Source organism: Nematolebias whitei, chromosome 3, assembly GCF_014905685.2.
Source record: "Nematolebias whitei isolate Nwh7 chromosome 3, NemWhi1, whole genome shotgun sequence".
NCBI classification, from domain to species: domain Eukaryota; kingdom Metazoa; phylum Chordata; class Actinopteri; order Cyprinodontiformes; family Rivulidae; genus Nematolebias; species Nematolebias whitei.
The window spans coordinates 42,123,307-42,140,527 of NC_056500.1; the positions used below are offsets into that span (position 1 = coordinate 42,123,307).

The following is a 17,221-nucleotide window of genomic DNA, read 5'->3' on the forward strand; positions in this document are numbered from 1 at the left end:
TGGATACATGGATAGATGGATGGATGGATGGATGGATGGATGGATGGATGGATAGATGGATGGATGGATGGATGGATGGATGGATGGATGGTAGCTGAGAGTTACTTGCAGCGATTGAGTTCACCACAAAGTATGAATGTATTTCTTTGTTTAAAAGTTTGACACAGTTATTTGTCTGCTAGTCAAATACAGTAACTCATTAACTCCTGGAGTGTTCATGAATCTACGCCAGTGTCCTCCATCGCTGAGGGATTTGAACAGTGACTGTAATTTTGAGTGTTTTTCTGGACTGGAAGTGATCAGGGAATGCAATTAAACCTTAATGTTTTTGGTGCGAGATACTCGTGTGGGTAGGAGTCACTCTGTGTAGAAGAACAGAGGTAGATTCCCCCCCCCACTTGTCTAAGGCTGAAAGGAGTGGGCAGTCCCCCCCCCCCCCACACACACACACATATATATATGGCCATCTGTGGTGGACATTTTGGATTTTGACTTGGTAATCTAATTTTGATAGTGACCTTTATATTTACACCAAGATGTAGCCACACCAAAATGGAAGTCGCTTGCCAAGTTGTTTACTTTTCAAGTTACCCAGCTGACAAGGTTAACATATATAAATACTGTATATATGCAGCTTGATTTTTAACCAGTACAGGCAAAAGAGAGCACATTACACCAGTTTTGGCCTCACTGCACTGGTTACGGTTCACTTTTGAATCCAGTTCAAAATACTTATGTATGTCTACAAATCACTGAAAAGTGTCGCCCCCCCCTTATCTCTCTGATCTGCTACAACTGTATGTCCCACCACGTTCCCTGAGGTCAGTGGACCAGTTGCTCCTCACAGTTCCAGGAACTCGTCTTAAGCACAGAGGTGACAGGGCCTTCTCTGTAGCAGGACCAAGACTCTGGAACGAGTTACCTCTGCTTGTCAGACAGGCCCCCTCCCTCTCGGTTTTCAAGTCCCGTTTAAAAACTCACTACTATTCGGTGGCTTTCAACACCAGATGTTCATTGTTTTGAACCTGTATGCTCCACATTGGTTTGTCGTCATTACTACATCTGCATCGTTTTTTTGTCTATATTCTGATTTACTTCATTTTGTATTTTGCTTTGTGTGTTACTTGTTGTTCTGTCTGTACAGCACTTTGGTTGGCCTTGTCGCTGTTTTAAGTACTCTATAAATAAAATGGTATGGTATATAGTGGCAGCCATCTTGGATTTTGCTACGGCAAGCCAGTTATCTAAATGAAACTTTTTTACAACGAGATGTAACCACACGCCAAAATGGTTCTGTTTAAAAAAAGGTTGAATGAGTACCTTGCCTTTTTGTCAAGTTATCATGCTCAAAACATGCACGGATGGACAGACAGAGGGTAGAACTAATTCCCACTCTTCGTTTTGCAACGGGGGACAATTATTGGATATATTTGTAAACTGAGACATTTTTGGAGTTAAGGTTTTAAAGATTTAACCAAAACAAATATAACCATTACTTTTTCCTTAAGATGAGCTTAGTTTAAAAAATTGGCATGAAAAAGAAGGGAAGTATGCATTTCGTCAATGAATACTATTACTATTATTACTATTAATTACTATTAATACTATTCAATTGCTTACTAGTGTATCTTTCGGTGCAGAGTGTATCTCACCTCATCCAGGTTCATCTGATCCGGCTCATCCCAGGGATTCAAAAACTTGCCTCCTCTTTGTTTCTTCAGCGGTACCACCACCACGTAGTAACCCCTAAAACACACATTATGACCAGAGATCAAGCCTACAAACGTATGCCACATGTTATTGTGTTTTTAAAATGAGTCCGACTCTCAGCCCTGACTCTTACAGACTGGCCTGTAGAAGAACATTGATACCTAATGTAACATCTGTGTGGTAAATATACAGCTAAAGGCAGCAAGCATCGGAACAGCTTGAACAGGAAAGACACAGACTGTCACCACTGCAATAATCTCAAATAATTAGTATACTTTGTAATAAATATTACCTTTTACACTCCTAAGTGTTTTTCTCCCCCGCCAAAACACCTTTTTTGTCACTTTGCCAATCCAATTGTCATGATCTCTGCTCTCTGCCACGCCCACTTCTTCATCGCAATCACGCTCCATGGACCTGCTGTCTGCTCTATATAAGAGCTTCGTCCACGCTAAGTCCCTGCCAGATTATCCAACAGTTTTTATATTAGATGTCCAGCTTTTCATCTATGTCCACGCCTGATCTTCTTGACTCTACCTCACGCCTGTTTACTGGATTCTCTGTCCTGTCTGCCCCATGTCCGGTTTGTTCTGCCTTTCTGATTCTGGTAACTACGACTTTTTAATGCCCATCGGTTTTTGGATTAAGGATTCCCCTCTGGATTTATTCTCGGACCTCCCTGAGTTTGACCCTTGCTTCTCTTCTCGGACCACGATTAAAGTTTTCCCCTCTGTCGGATCAACTCACAGCATACAGGCCACCCTCTCCAGCTGCTTGCCCACCACCTATGGTGACGTTATTGTTACCAGCGACGCTGTCTCTCCAAGCTCTGGAAGTTGGCTCTGCCCCTCACCTCACCTGTCTGAGAAGGTTAGTGGCTGTCTCCTGCTTTTTATCCACGTTCTTTGAAACCTACAGCTACTAACGGTGTTGTCTCTGCAGACCAGTTCCTGTGACTGGACCCAGACTCACACCAGCAGCTTTAACATAATAAAATTGTTGAAATGCTCTTGGTGTCTGGCTGAACTCTTGAATTCAAAACCTGGTTCTTGTCACCAGCATTTTTTTTTCAACAAAATGACATAGTTCATGAGCAGCAGAAGTCTTCAGCCTTCTATTACAGCCTCTCGTTTGTTTTAATTAGCCGCCATCCAAAGGGGAAATGTGGGTGTTAACATTTATGCCTGTGTGTGTGGTAGTAGCTGAGTCATTTCCAACACTTACTTTGAGTGTGACATCATGTGATATCGCATTAAATTACGCATAGTAATTTTGAATGTTTGCTTAAAACAGCTAAAACTGTCATTCCAAGACGTTCCAACAACTTCTTATTTAAACACAAGGATGAGGCAGATCTTTCCATCTAACTGTTGGGAAAAAAATAATATAAATTCTGTACTGTCTATATGTTTTTATATGAAGTGGCAGCTGCTGTGAAACAGTGTGGCTTCTACAGACCGACATCTGCACGTGTTTGATATTTTCTGATGCCGCAGAGTCCAAAAACATTATCACTGGATCAGATCTCTGCTGATGAGCAACAAGCAATTCATTAAGGCACAGACATTAAAACCCTCCAGGAGCTCATGTGCTGATCAAAGAAATCAAAATCAGAAAGAACGAATCATGTGTAAAGTTCAGGAGTTTATTAAAGGCAAAATGTTGTTAGGTAGAAAATAAAAACTCTGCTTTGAAACATTTTTTATGAACAGACAGAAAAAAGGCTTTAGGAAATACATGAGCTGCGATGGGCTGACTCATCTTGTATTTTGAAGCTGTCGTAATACTTCTGAATGTACTCCAGGTTTGTTTTAGGTACAAAACTCAGAGTACAAGAACAGGTCTGTGCGTTCACTAGGCCTGTCACTAAATGAAAACAACCGTTGATAAAATCAAAGAACTGACCTCACAGAGTCTTTAAAACAACTGAACAGTCATCCGTTTTGCCCTCGACTCCTCACTAACCTGACTTTTGCTGTCGTCTGCACGGTTGGCAGCTGCACTGTCACCATGCCGTCTGCGTTGGTCTTCCCCACAACAACGGGTTTGGTTTTCAGGATGTCCGGGGCCGTTACGGCAGTGACGCGGTGCTGCAGGCCGCCGGCGCTGTTGGCCCGGTTAGTAAGCAAGAAAGAGTACTGGGTGTCCGGATCCAAACCAGTGATGAGCTTCTGTGTCTGTTTGCCGTCTACCTCCACAGACTGGCCCTTTCCATACAGGATCTGGGCAGAACAACATGTATGTTTGGGGTTTTAATAGGTGGAAACATTGAGACACAAATCAGCTGAATTACATCAATACCAAACACTTATTGATATCCACATTAAAACACTCTGTCCTCCAGCAGTCACATGCCCAAGTGTCCCTGGGCAAGACACTGAACCCCTTGTTGCCTCGGACACTAATCTTATTCTTCCTTGTCCATTCTTTTATCTACTCGTCGCCTCTCTCACATCCAGCAAACCTGACAGGTAACAGATCCCGATTACCATTTTTTCTGGCCTGCAGGGACTTTTCTTTCTTGAAAAGCCTCTTTGGGGATTGCTTTACAAAATTGACTGATTTAGAGCCAGAATAAGGCTAATGCTGCTGGATAACCGTGTTTAAAAGTTAGGTCCACTGAATGAAAGCACTGATTAGTCTCTTTATGATTTGTTCAATTAGCTTTGTAGAGGTCCAGTAGAGTGCTGTATGAATGGGTAAATGAGGCACAGATTGCAGTGTAAAGAGCTTTGAGAATCTTGATAAGATAGAAAGGTGCTATATAAGTACAGTCTATTTAGCATTTACCATCAGTTTTCTACCAGATGGTTACTTTAGTTTAGTCTGTAGATATATTTGATACAAACCAGGCCACAATCTATGTGTGCAACTTTTATTACCGGACACCAAACAATAATCACTGGATGTACATTTTATTTAAAACTGATCAACTACTGTGAGATTCTGCCTCAAGTGGAGGAGTTCAAGTATCTCTGGGTTTTGTTCATGAGTGAGGGAAGAATGGAGCGTGAGATTGACAGACGGATGATGTAGCGTCTGCAGTATTGCGGACTCTGTGCTGGTCCATTGTGGTGAAGAGGGAGCTGAGCTGTAAGGCAAAGCTCTCTGTTTACTGGTCGGTCTACGTTCCTACCCTCACCTATGGTCATGAGCTCTGGGTAGTGACGGAAATAATGAGATTGCGGATACAGGTGGTTGAAATGAGTTTCCTCTACAGAGTATCTGGATTCTCCCTTAGAGATAGGGTGAGAAGTTCAGTTATAAGGAGAGACTTGGAGTAGAACCGCTGCTCCTCCATATCGAGAGGAGCCAGTTGAGGTGGTTCAGGCATCTGGTAAGGATGCTCCCTGGGCGCCTCCCTAGGGAGGTGCTTTGGGCATGTCCAGCTGTGAGGAGACCCCTGGGAAGACCTAGGACATGCTGGAGAGACTATAAGTATCTCGGTTGGCCTGGGAACACCTTGATGTACTTCCAGAAGAGCTGGAAGAGGTGGCTGTGGAAACAGATGTTTGGGCCTCCCTGCTCAAGCTGCTGCCCCTGCAACCCGACTTCGAAACAAGAGGAAGATGATGGAAGGGTGGATGGATTACCTACTGGAGTCAACACCAGGGTTCCCAGTCTTTCATGAAAACTAAATTCCCTGGGTTTTCCCTAATTTTTCCCTGAATAAATCCTGAAATTCCAGGAAATATTTCAGTCATATGAAACACTCAGAACTTAAGTGTCTTAGGTGGTGGGAAAAGGATTTACTGTAGCAGGGAATTAGAATTTTACAGTAGCCTATGATACGAGCATCCGGCAATTATTCCTAATAAATAATTATATTGGATAACAACAGCCAAAGCAGATGGCCACTTGTCCTGAACCTGATTCTGCTGGAGGTTTCTTCATTTTAAAAGAGAGTTTTTCCTTTCCACTGTTGCCACTGTGCTTGCTCAGGATGGGAGACTGCAACGAAGCCAAGATTCAACTTGTCTGCTGCATTCCTTAGGTAGAGAACTTTACTAATTGGCTTTTATGTATGTGAATGTTTCTATAAAGTGCCCTGAGACAACTTTGTTGTGATATGGCACTATATAAATAAACTGAATTGAATTGAATATTAAAAAGCCACCATAGCCAGTCAGTAAGGAACAGTGAATATTTGTAGTTTTGGAGAGGAGTGTTTTTCTAATTGAACGGGGGATGCAGGTAAACCTTAAATGTTTTTGGTGCAAGACAGTTATGTAGGAGTTATCCTGTATGCAAAGATAGAGGTAGTATTTTTTTTCTTGTCTGAGGCAGTGAATGGAGGGCAATCTTATACTTTGTACATCATCTGGCCCATGGTGGTCTTAGCCACCATAGATTAATCTTTGGCCACCCTAGTCATTTGAGGAAACTATCCTTTTAAGCAATATAAAAATTAGAAGGTACAGTTTCATCCAATGATGGGGTGGACTGCATATAAATATGGCAGCACCCATCTCAGATTTTGACGTGGCAACTCAGTTTTCAAGAGGAACCTTTCTTATGCCTAGATGTAGCAACACACAAGAATGGAAGTCAGTACCTCACAGCTATCATTCAAGATATCGTGAACAAAAAAATGGATAGACAGCATTTCCAATTACCTGTCTTCTCTCCACAACAGGGGACAATAAAGGACAGTGTATTCTTTAGAGCTGGACTAACTTTTGATTGACAAGTCATATACAGTATTTCCATGATAAATGTCCAGCGTTTAAATCACACATTTTTCCAAATTAAGCTTGGTTTACAATGACTTTTTATTCTAGCAATAAATTAAAATTTTCTGATTGTAACTTTTAAAAATAGAGAAAAACAAACAGTACATTGAATCAAATGTTCACTTTTTGGCAGCTGACACATAAATGAAATTTCTTAAAGTACAAGCTCTTAATACAGCTCATTGGAAATGACGTACAGTGAACGGCTGGGCTGGGTTCTTGTCTCGAATCTCCCAGGAGAGCAGAACCGAGTTCTTCATGGCTGCCTTTACTCTGAAGTTGGTGGCAAAAACTGCAACACAGAACAGAAAAAAACAAAGAAAAGATAAAAGTATGTTATTTTCATGAGGCTCACTTGTTTCCTGCAGAATAAAACAGAATATTCTTACCTGTGTTTTATTCTCTAGAACCAGACTCAACATAACTTTTGATCTGACTATCAGACAGACTGAACTGACAGACACTTGCCCAGACCCATGAGTCTTACCTTGCTTTTTGGAATAGACTGGGTCTGAGGCTACACTGACAGGACAATGGAAAATGACACTTAGGATGCAGTTACTAGATGTTATATGTCTGTGTGTATGTGGGAACTTGTAGAGTACACAATCAAATGTTTCTGTAAGAAAGAGTGCCTTGCATCCAGAGTAAAGATGATGGGTTAAAAATGTGAGAGGGATCCTACCTTGGTCTAGCCGCTGCGTCCTGAACTGGACAGCGGGGCTGTAAGGCCCAGGACCGACAGCTGTGAACGCACACACCCTGACATCATACACTGTATCGGCACTCAGACCCTCCAGCAAAACACTGGACCTTTGAATGGGCACCACAACCTCTGAGGCGTTCCCTCGACTGTTTATGTCTTTATACAGCACAGAGTACTTAGCAATTTTCCCATTTTGCTCAATCAGAGGGACTGCTTTCCACGCCAGTTGGAGAGAAGTGTCAGACGCCTCCTCTAAGATAATATTTTCTGGGTATCCAGTTGGGGAATCTTCTGGAGTAGTCACCTCCTTTACAGACTCTTCTCCGTAGCCCATTTTGTTGTGAGCGGAGAGTCTGAACACGTAGTTAGCTCCTCTGTGGATGTCCTGCGCAGTGTAGCGGGTTTCTTTGGTGGGGAACTCAACAACTGTAAATGGAAGAACGTCAACACGGCCGAAGGTGAGGCGATATCCCAGGAGAGGTGTGGGCGGGTCGGGAGGGGGGTACCACTGTAGCACAGCAGTACCTGAATCAGTTGCACTGACCAACAGCTTTGGTTTCTCAGGCACTATTATGAGGAGAACGGTGAGAGTAGGAAGGAGAGAAGGGTGAAAAGAAAATTAGAGGGTAATTACAAATTACATTATGTATAACCTCAAGCAAACGTGGAACTACTGGCACTGCAGCGTGTGAAAGGGTGACTTGTGACTCATTCAGTAATTTAATGTGCTCCAATACCTATTGATGCTAAACATAAGTACTAGCAGATGCATTTGAGTTGTTTGTGCTTTTTTCAGTTTGTGCGGACACACTTACGAGGCAGGGCGGTGCATACAGTAACAGCTTTGCTGCGAGCACCATCACCCTTAGCAGTGTAAGCTCCCACTGACACAGAGTAGGCCGTGTCTGCCTTCAGCTCTCCAAGCACAACCTCCTAAACAACAAAACATCTATCAGCTACAAAAAGCAACAACTTTAGTGTATTCCTACTGAAGGGTTTCGTACTTCTGAGCGTTAAGTACGTGTGTAATTTACTGCACTTTGTGGTACTCAGCCAGAATATGACTTACAGTGAGTGTTTTTCTAAGATCAAGAATACAACATAAAGTACAAAGTGGACGTTTATGTCACGCAAAAAGTTCTTACTCCAGTTGATATTTTAAAGCTACCATCTCACGTGTCACTATGTTTGTATTTTTGTTATTGAATAATATTGTTAGCAAAATATTTACTCACATATTCAGTTGAGTCACCATATTCCCACTGGACAATGAAGCAGTACGGAAGGGAGAAATGACAGAAAGACAAATTAGAATATTCTTTATTTGTGCTATCAGTGAACATCCACATATGTCCTACAGTCCTGGAAATATCATAATAAACTGTCAACATTATAGAAGTTTTGCAAGTATCCTATTTAAAGATGAATTATTGTATTTAATAACATATTTATACTATTACTTAAATTACAGGTATCTCTTGTAAAGAGTCCCCGAGGCTCAATGGGATTAACCTGTATAAATAAAGTTTGAATAAAAAAAAAATACTACTACTAATTATATCATAAATGCTGATCCTAAAATATTTCTAAAATCAGAATGGTTTCAAATGCTCCCATTAAATCCCAGACACTTTACCACCCTTTGGCATTCCTTCTGCAAAATAACTGACTCGGCTGAAAAATGTGCCCCCCCCCCCCCCCCTTTTTGTAGCTACAATTTGTTATGGAGCCCAGTCTCTAATTTCATTCAACAGAGTTGTTGTGGTTTGGATGTTAAGAACCAATACACGATTATGTTGTGCATGAGTAAACATATGGTACAAAACAGTAGAACCACACGAACGTATATTGAACAATCATCCACGCATGCCCGGAGTCGGCTGCTTGATATCTGACTGCGGCCTCCTCGTGATGGCCTGAACGAAAACAAGACCTCACTGGAAGATTATCTGGCCTGCTGGAGCCTGGACTATCTGGTTCAGCAAAAGTAAAAACAAAACCTGCTGGCATTGTGCATGAGTAAAGTAAAAAACAAACATACAAAAACACTACACATATATATAAAAGCTCTATGGCCAACAACAGCCAACTCGTACAGGTTTGATTGAAAACAGGTCTTTCTTGTGGGCTAGTGGATCTAAAATCAAACTCTGAATGGATGTTTTTTAATTTTAAATTATTTTAAATTATTTTTGTGGGCATCCTAATGGGAAAAAAACAACAAAAACCCATCCATCCCCATGTCCAGCAATCACTGTGCGTGGGGCGGGGTACACCCTGGACAGGTCTCCAGTCCATCACAGGGCCACATAGAGACAAACGAGACAAATTCACTCTCTCACTCACACCTAGGAACAATTCAGAGTTACCAATCAGCCTAACATGCATGTTTTTGGTCTGTGGGAGGAAATCAGAGTACCCGGAAAAACTCACACATGCACGGAGAGAACATGCAAACTCCACCCAGAAAGGCCCCTGGACCGGGATTTGAACCGGGGACCTGCTCGCTGAGAAGCAGCAGCTCTACCAGTTGTGCCACCATGCTGCCCGGAGCTAACATAATAATTATAATAAAAACAGAAGCGTTTAAATTTTATATTATTAGTTCAGGCCAAGATAACTTTAAAAGGCTGACTAGGGTGGACAAAAACCAAACCAAAACAAAAAGCTGTATTTTTGGTCAGTTATGAAAGGTGGTCAATATTCCCCCTAAGGAGCACTCATAGTCTTCAAGTATAAGGACTTATAAAGAGTTAACTTCCACGTTTTTGAATATTTGTTTGTGCTACATAACCCTGTCCTGGATGCTACAAAAAAGTGGATTTATGAGTTTAATTTAGCAGTAGCTCAAAGTGCTAACACTGCTAGCTGCTAATACAACTGATTGATCACGTAAAACATTGTTAGAGTTACCTGAGAGTCATCAATGAGGATGTCTTTGATGAGGGGCTGACCCTGAGGTTCACCGTAGTTCATCCTCACATAATGGATTTGGTAGCCTCGGACCTGACCGTGCTGTAGTTCGGGTGCCGGTGCTCGCCATGTCACCCTAACAGCCGAGGCATTCACTGTCTCTGCTTCAACCAATCGTGGAGGACCACTTGGAACTAAAAATGCATTTTGGAACAGAGGTCAGAAGTCATAGGTGATGGGCAATCAAAAACTATTGTAAACGCATGTCCTATCAAAAAAAAAAAAAAAAGGCGGGAGGTTTAAAAAACACCCAAAAGCTGAAAAAATAAAAATGTACCACCTCCAAAAAGCCTTAAACTGTTCTGATGTCTGAAGAAAAGTCAAAACAGTTCAACTTGAGAGTGCTTGAAGAAAAAAAAAAGCATAAAAGGAACAAAGCTGTGAAGTACAGGAGGCTAATGTAGAGCGAGGTTTTACTGGAAGATAGTCAAAGGCTTTATCGCCAAAGGCAGATAAAACGTAGGACTCAGTCAAAAAGAAAATACTGTTATCACGAACGACCTCTCTGAGGCAGACAAAAACTTGACTTTACCTTAAAGAAACAAAAACAAAACCCAAGCCACTTTCTGCTCTCTGACTGACTCCTACAAACAGTCTAAGGAAGGAGAGCCAGAAAACAATGTCTTTACAAATAAAATTAGACGATTGGCCGCAAAAATACAAAAAAAAAACCTTTTTAGTCGTATTCAAAATAGCATAAAAATGCACGGACTAAAGTGAAATAAACATTTGAAAAATAATAAAATAGGTCTGTAAAAGTGGAAAAGCAAAGGCAAGGAAAAATTTAGCTGGAGCTTGTCGTGCTGTTAGTAAGGATTGGTTATCTCTGAACAGGAAAACCTAAAGAATTTCTTATCCCACAAAGAAGAGACGGGAAAAAAACTGCTTGTACAATAGGAGGAACAAACAGCTGCTGGGAAAAAATGGTCTGTTGTGAGTGGTGAGGGAAAGGCATAAGGAGACTGCCTGATTTTGGAGGTTTGTAGGGGATTGGAAGGGAAAGAAGGAACGGAAGATGCAAAAGTTCCCAAATGCATCATTTATTTACACTGTAGTTCAAGGGAGGAGGAGATGCCTTCACTGGCCAGTGGAACAAGCCGGCTGTTGGGTTAGGGTGTTTTGGGATCATTAATTCTGTTAGTGGGTTAGAGGTTGCCATTGTTAGTGGGGTAGGCTATCCTAAGAGGAGCATAGAGTTGTTTTGCAACGTACCATCTTCCTCCGTGCGGATAAGCAGTTGCAAACTTTCCGGTCCATCTCCAGCTTCTGTGCGTGCCCGAACCATTATGCCATACTCAGTCCATTTCTCAAGGTTTTCCAGGAGATATGAAGAACTTCCAGGAGGAATGTCATCAACTCTTTTAAACGTTTTGTTCCCCTCCGTGGTCGAGTACTGAATGGAGTATCCCGATATGACGCCGTTCTGAAACTCCAGGGGTGGTGGAGCCCAACTTACCAGGAGGCTGGTGGAACTGGGACTGGTGCATGTGATGTCCTGGGGAGGTGCTGAAGGAACTGATCGGCCAGTTTTGAGGAGGCGCGGCAAAGGGGTCGTTTGGGTAAATGTTATTTGTTGTGTGTGCACGTGGTTTGTGGTGCATGAAGGCAGGGTCAGTAAATCAGGTGTGCCATGGAAAGATGGAGGATGAAAATGGAGCAGATGAGAAACAAGAGAACAAAAGACAAAAAACATAAAATGAAAACAAAACACTGGAGAACAGAAAGCCTTTATGTGTGAAAAATGATCCTGTGACTAGAAACCAAGATTGCTGAACAAAGATACTGAATGATGGGTGTCACATCTGTTTGATTTAAGTGCTCAGATTAATGAAAACAAGTGAATGACTTAAAAAGAACAACACAAAAACACCAAATAGAGCTGTTGTACACAAAATTACCTGCTCAGCCTACTGAAGCTTCTGTGATCCACGAGGAACTTCTCATTTCTAGTAGCAATGTCTGGTCCTTACCTTGGCTTGGCTGAATCTCAGACAGGTCTCAGATTGATCATCAACAAATATGGTTTGGTTTTAATTGATAATTAAACTTTTGGTGCTACACATCCACCAGCCACAAAACAAAACTGCAATCATTCGATGATAAATGTTGGTTTGGAGGATCTGCGTGGAGGTAATGTGACATGAAACCCCCCAACTAAACACTACGGCAATATAAAAAACTGACTTTAAGTGAGGACAGAACTATTTTAATATAATAAAGAAGATATTAAAGCAAGTGGCTGATATCCCCCCCCCCCCCCCCTTCTTTATACCACCACAGACTTCACAATAATTAGGGGAATTAAAAGCAGTTTAAAACTATTAGAATAGATCAGAAAAACTCAAGATTAAACATTTCAGCTTTTAGAGTCTGATCATAACTTTTATCTTTTCATATATTATAAAATGTATTATTATAAAATGTATTTGTTTTCGTTTTTTATCCGTTTAACTGAATGTTGAATTAAGTTGAGGATTGATTTGCTTTTGCATTACGCTAAAAGAGTAACTGACTAAACCTTTATATCTCCCAGGTAAAGGTGAATAACAACATAATATGCATGACCTAGAATAAAGTTCTGCGAGCTGTGCACAAAAACTAGTCCTAATAAAAAAAAGTAATGGGGTACACCCTGGACAGATTAAAAACCTGCCTGTCCAATACATGGCTGCGCTGCAACAGAAAATTGGCATATTTTCTCATAATTTGAGTTGCCAAATAGTTGCCAACAGTTGCAGCTCAGTGAAATAGTACCTACATAGACACAAGCTCACTCTCTAAGTCTATCTGTCTTAAGGGGGCCACACCCCTTTTTATTTGTATCATATTAATGCATTTCAATGCAAAGCAACATGCGTGACATGTGGGTTGAGTCCTGATCGATTAGTTTGGTCCAGATCAGTTTTAGAGTCTGGACTTTGAGAATTATTGCCCTGCACTTTTGCATTTTTTTAAAAATGCAAGAAGGCGAATAAGTAGAGCTGTTTGACCATTGAAACAATTTTCAGGGGCACATCTCTAACAAGGAGTGGCATTAGTGCAATTATTGGTGCAGTTATCCTTAATATTTGTAGAAAAAACAAAGACAGCATTGTATTTTTTTGGTAAAACCTTTTTTTTTTTTTACCATCATAACAATTTCAATGGTCAGTTTAGTACAATCAAAATCTTTACTTTATATTTTCTCACTGAACTTCCTTAACAGGCATAAAGAATAATGTCCTAAGCCTATGATGGGAGTCCTTTTCAGCTAACTGGTATACACACCATATATACCGTAATTTCAGGACTATTGAGCGCACCTGAATATAAGCCACACCCACTAAATAAAAAAATAAAACATTTTTGTATATGCCTAGGCCACATTTGGGGGCCAAGATGGTGTAGGAGCAGGGCAGCTGACTCGGGTATACGGCAATGACCCAGGTTTGATCTCGGGTCATTGCACATCTCGTGGTGTCTCTGAGCAGGACACCCTATCCCCAGTGTCTCCCCGGGCGCTTTCTATAGCTGCCCACCGCTCCAGCTGGTGGTGGATGGGTTAAAAGCAGAGAGCCAAATTCGCCATTGTATGGGAATGTACAATGATGACAATACATAACACTTTATTACTGTATTATTATAATTATCTTTACGCAGTGGATGTTCATGTTGTAACACATTTATTTATTTATTTATTTTGTATTTACACAGAATTATTATTATTTTTACTTTAAATTTAATAAGTACGTATCATACAAAAATACGTACAGTAAATATTTTATGCTGAACAGTGCCTATAACACGGCTGGTTAAAAAAAATTATAAATACAAACACAAATACAAATCCACTGGCAGACTTGAGCAAAAGTTGTTCTTAGCATGCGGCCAGTTTTGGTAAGCGATTACTCGCAGCCAGTCATCCCATCGAGCTCCAAGTGCCACATTAATGCACAAGTCACACTTATTTCGAGTGGCTGCAAATACTTTGTTCCTTCTAGTGCCCCTCCCTATTGCGTCCCCACGGAGGGGCACAACAGGGAGGGGAGGAGAGAACAGTTCTTTCTATCCCCCCTCCCTTGGACCAGTGAAACCAAGTTTCATTGGTCCACTGTGACCTGTTTGGTAATTTCATTGGTCAGACTTTTTTTTTTAACCGTTATTTATACAGGTAGTCTCAATGAGTCCCAAGGACCCACCCACAAGAGAGATGAGTATTGAGCAGCTACGTGAGCGCCCGGGTGTGACAAGACTAAATGTATGAAATGGAAAGCATGAAACTCGTTAGCCCATCAAAAGTAAAAATATAAAAAAAATCCATAAATTAGTCGCAGCATCGTTTAAGCTGTGGTGCTCAAAGCTTGTGAAAGTAGTAGCAGCTTATAGTCCGGAAATTACGGTAAACACACTGACTGGTTTATATACCTATAAGAAGCTGGTGACAGCTGGTACCTTATCGGCCTTTTGAAGGTGTGTAGCATTTTGTTGAGAACTATACCCCTTGTGATTTGAATAAAGGGCCAAGAGTAGGTGTAGAGTGAACATTTGAAATAAAATTAGATCAAAATCTAAGGCCAATAAATGAATTAATAAATGAGTAAAATATTTGTTGAAGCATCAATCTTGAGGTTCGTTAAGGTCTGTTACACCGATGGTTGTTTTTTTGACAATGCAACAAAAGCAGCTTGAAAATTCAACTAACGACGTTCAGATTTTGACCACACAGATTTTAAAGAATAATACTTGTTTGGTTTTCAGTGCTTGCATTGTCAAAACTGAAACCTGCTTTTCTCTTTCTTTCCACCCCCTCCTCCGCACACACACACTGCACACACACATCGCAGCCGGCCGTGTGCCTCGGTACACCTACGTGTCTGTGGAGTGTCAATGGACACTTCATTGGTGTACGCCCCGATTCCATTTTTGCTCTTGGCAGCCAGCTGGAAAGTGTAGGCGGAGAAGGGCTTCAGGTTCTTCAACAGGTAGGAGGTGGACGGCTCAAAGCTAATTTTTTTCTGAAGAGAGGCAAAAACAGGAAGGAGATCCAGATGATTTTATCTTCTGTCAGCTCTCCCCTTGTTCCACGCACACATCCAGGTTTTCACATGTTACCAACCGTCCAACCACTCATGTATTGTGAAAACCCACTTCCGTCATCCTCACCTCTGTGTCGTCAGCTCTTCGATAAACCAGCTCGTACCCTGTGATCTGGCTTTCTGGACCTCCCTGGGTTGAAGGGGCCACCCAGGACAACAGGATACTGGTTTCAGACTTTGCTTCACCCTTAAAGTCCAAAGGCTGTGATGGAACTAAAGATGGATCAGTTAAAAACAAGTTAGACTGCTCATTTAATATATTTCTGCCTGAACCTTTCATTGTCTCTTGTATTTCACCTCCAGTCTTGGCGATAATCTGCAGGTCCTGGGACAAGGGTCCGTCTCCGACAGAGGTGAAGGCCAGCACACGGATGTAATAAGTCTTGTTAGGAGTCAGATCCTGGATGGTGATGAAGCTGGCGCTGCGCACCATCTGCTTCTCCCACTGCACAACAGGGCACACAACACATCAGTGGACTCGCATGTATGAATTCATGTTTTGAACATAAAGACAACATTGTTTATCAAATAAAAATAAAGGCAGCAATGAAACACACCTGGTTGACAGGCAGCGTGTTGTCAGAGGTGTAGTACACTCTGTACCCGACCACCTGACCGTTCGGTTCCTCAGGCTCATCCCAGTGTATCATAGCTGTTGTGGCGCTCAGCATCCGACCTATGACCTGCAGGGAAAATGTACAATAAATTATCAAAACGTACCACAATAAAACCAGAACTGACAAACAACAAAGTGCTGAAAGATAAAACCTGATCTCCATTCTTAGACCCAAATCCATTTGATGGTGAAAATTGATTTCAGATCAATGTGTCATCCTGACCTGTCGAGGAGGTGAGGAGGGAGCCTGCTCAGCCGTGCGAGCCTCCACCACCTCGCTGGAGGGACCCTGTCCGATGGTGTTGACAGCCGCCACCCGAAAGTCATAGTGGGAGTACGGGCTGAGGCCCCCCACGCTGTAGCGCGTCGTGGCAATGCCATCAATCTCTTTGTAAGGGTCCTCGGAGCCTTTGGGGCGGTGCTGGAGAAGGCAAGACAGGACAAGGTGAGGAGGGGTAAACTGAGTTTGCACCAACAGTAACTTTTCAGGTTTAAAGGGATAATTCAAATCTTTTGAAGAAGGTTTCTGTGGAACAGTTTAGATCAGGGCTATTCAACTAAACTGCTCAGGGGGCCACGGTTTCTGAAAGCCAACAGCTCAGGGGCCGGACATCCAGCGATTAAAATCATTATGTAAATAAACCAAACTTTACAATGATCTGTTACCTTTTAAAGTTATTTATTTTATTGCATTGAATCATAAGTGCAATAAACAGAAGCTAAAACCCAAACTCAGAACCACTCCCCCCAATTTCTTTTAATGAAGTGGGCCGGATTGAAGTCACCCGCAGGCCTGAAATGGCCCGCGGACTGCCAGTTGAATAGCCCTGGTTTAGAAGAATTATTATCCAACCTGTTGAACAACCTCATTTAGGCAAAACTGAGATTATTTCTGAATGGATTGCTAAAGTAGCAGCTAGTCCGAGTGGGACCAAGACCAAAGTGTACTGCTGCCATCTTTAAACAGGCCCGTTTTTTTTAAATATATTTTTTTAATTTCTTAATTTTTGCATAGATATGTTATTTTATACACCTTTATACCACTGTTTATTTACACGGTTATTCTAGCAGAAATGCTGTGATACTCCTGCGAGAGGCTGGACTAGAAGAGCTACATCTAGCTGCTGCTGCTGCTACTTGTGTTAAATAATAATTTCATAAAAAAAAAAACTGCATTCACTTTTCATTCAACCTTTATTTAGACAGGTTAATCTCACTTGAACCGCTATGAAAGTTTAGAGTCTAGAGTTGTTTTAAAACCACAATCATTCTGCGTAAACTAGCTGTTAGCTGGTCACTCTGGTCAGAATTAAACTCTATTTCTCTAAACTCAGGTTGTTCAAAGAGCAATCTAGAAACAGGTAAAATATTAATATACATATATATGTATATGCACACACATGTATAT

At 41.5% G+C, this 17,221-nt stretch overlaps 1 protein-coding gene across 1 annotated transcript in view; it reads right to left on the bottom strand.

The window, feature by feature from the left end:
- Nucleotides 1–17,221, bottom strand: part of ptprdb (protein tyrosine phosphatase receptor type Db) — a 165,998-nt gene that overhangs the window by 50,662 nt on the left and 98,115 nt on the right. The window contains exons 9-21 of the mRNA XM_037674346.1: nucleotides 16,037–16,234; nucleotides 15,755–15,880; nucleotides 15,495–15,642; nucleotides 15,265–15,410; nucleotides 14,972–15,116; nucleotides 11,335–11,637; nucleotides 10,063–10,256; nucleotides 8,385–8,411; nucleotides 7,965–8,082; nucleotides 7,129–7,716; nucleotides 6,641–6,735; nucleotides 3,676–3,932; nucleotides 1,653–1,746 (exon numbers count right to left, since the gene is read on the bottom strand). Coding sequence (XP_037530274.1) covers nucleotides 1,653–1,746; nucleotides 3,676–3,932; nucleotides 6,641–6,735; nucleotides 7,129–7,716; nucleotides 7,965–8,082; nucleotides 8,385–8,411; nucleotides 10,063–10,256; nucleotides 11,335–11,637; nucleotides 14,972–15,116; nucleotides 15,265–15,410; nucleotides 15,495–15,642; nucleotides 15,755–15,880; nucleotides 16,037–16,234 — 2,439 coding nt within the window. The remainder of the gene's footprint in view (nucleotides 1–1,652; nucleotides 1,747–3,675; nucleotides 3,933–6,640; nucleotides 6,736–7,128; nucleotides 7,717–7,964; nucleotides 8,083–8,384; nucleotides 8,412–10,062; nucleotides 10,257–11,334; nucleotides 11,638–14,971; nucleotides 15,117–15,264; nucleotides 15,411–15,494; nucleotides 15,643–15,754; nucleotides 15,881–16,036; nucleotides 16,235–17,221) is intronic.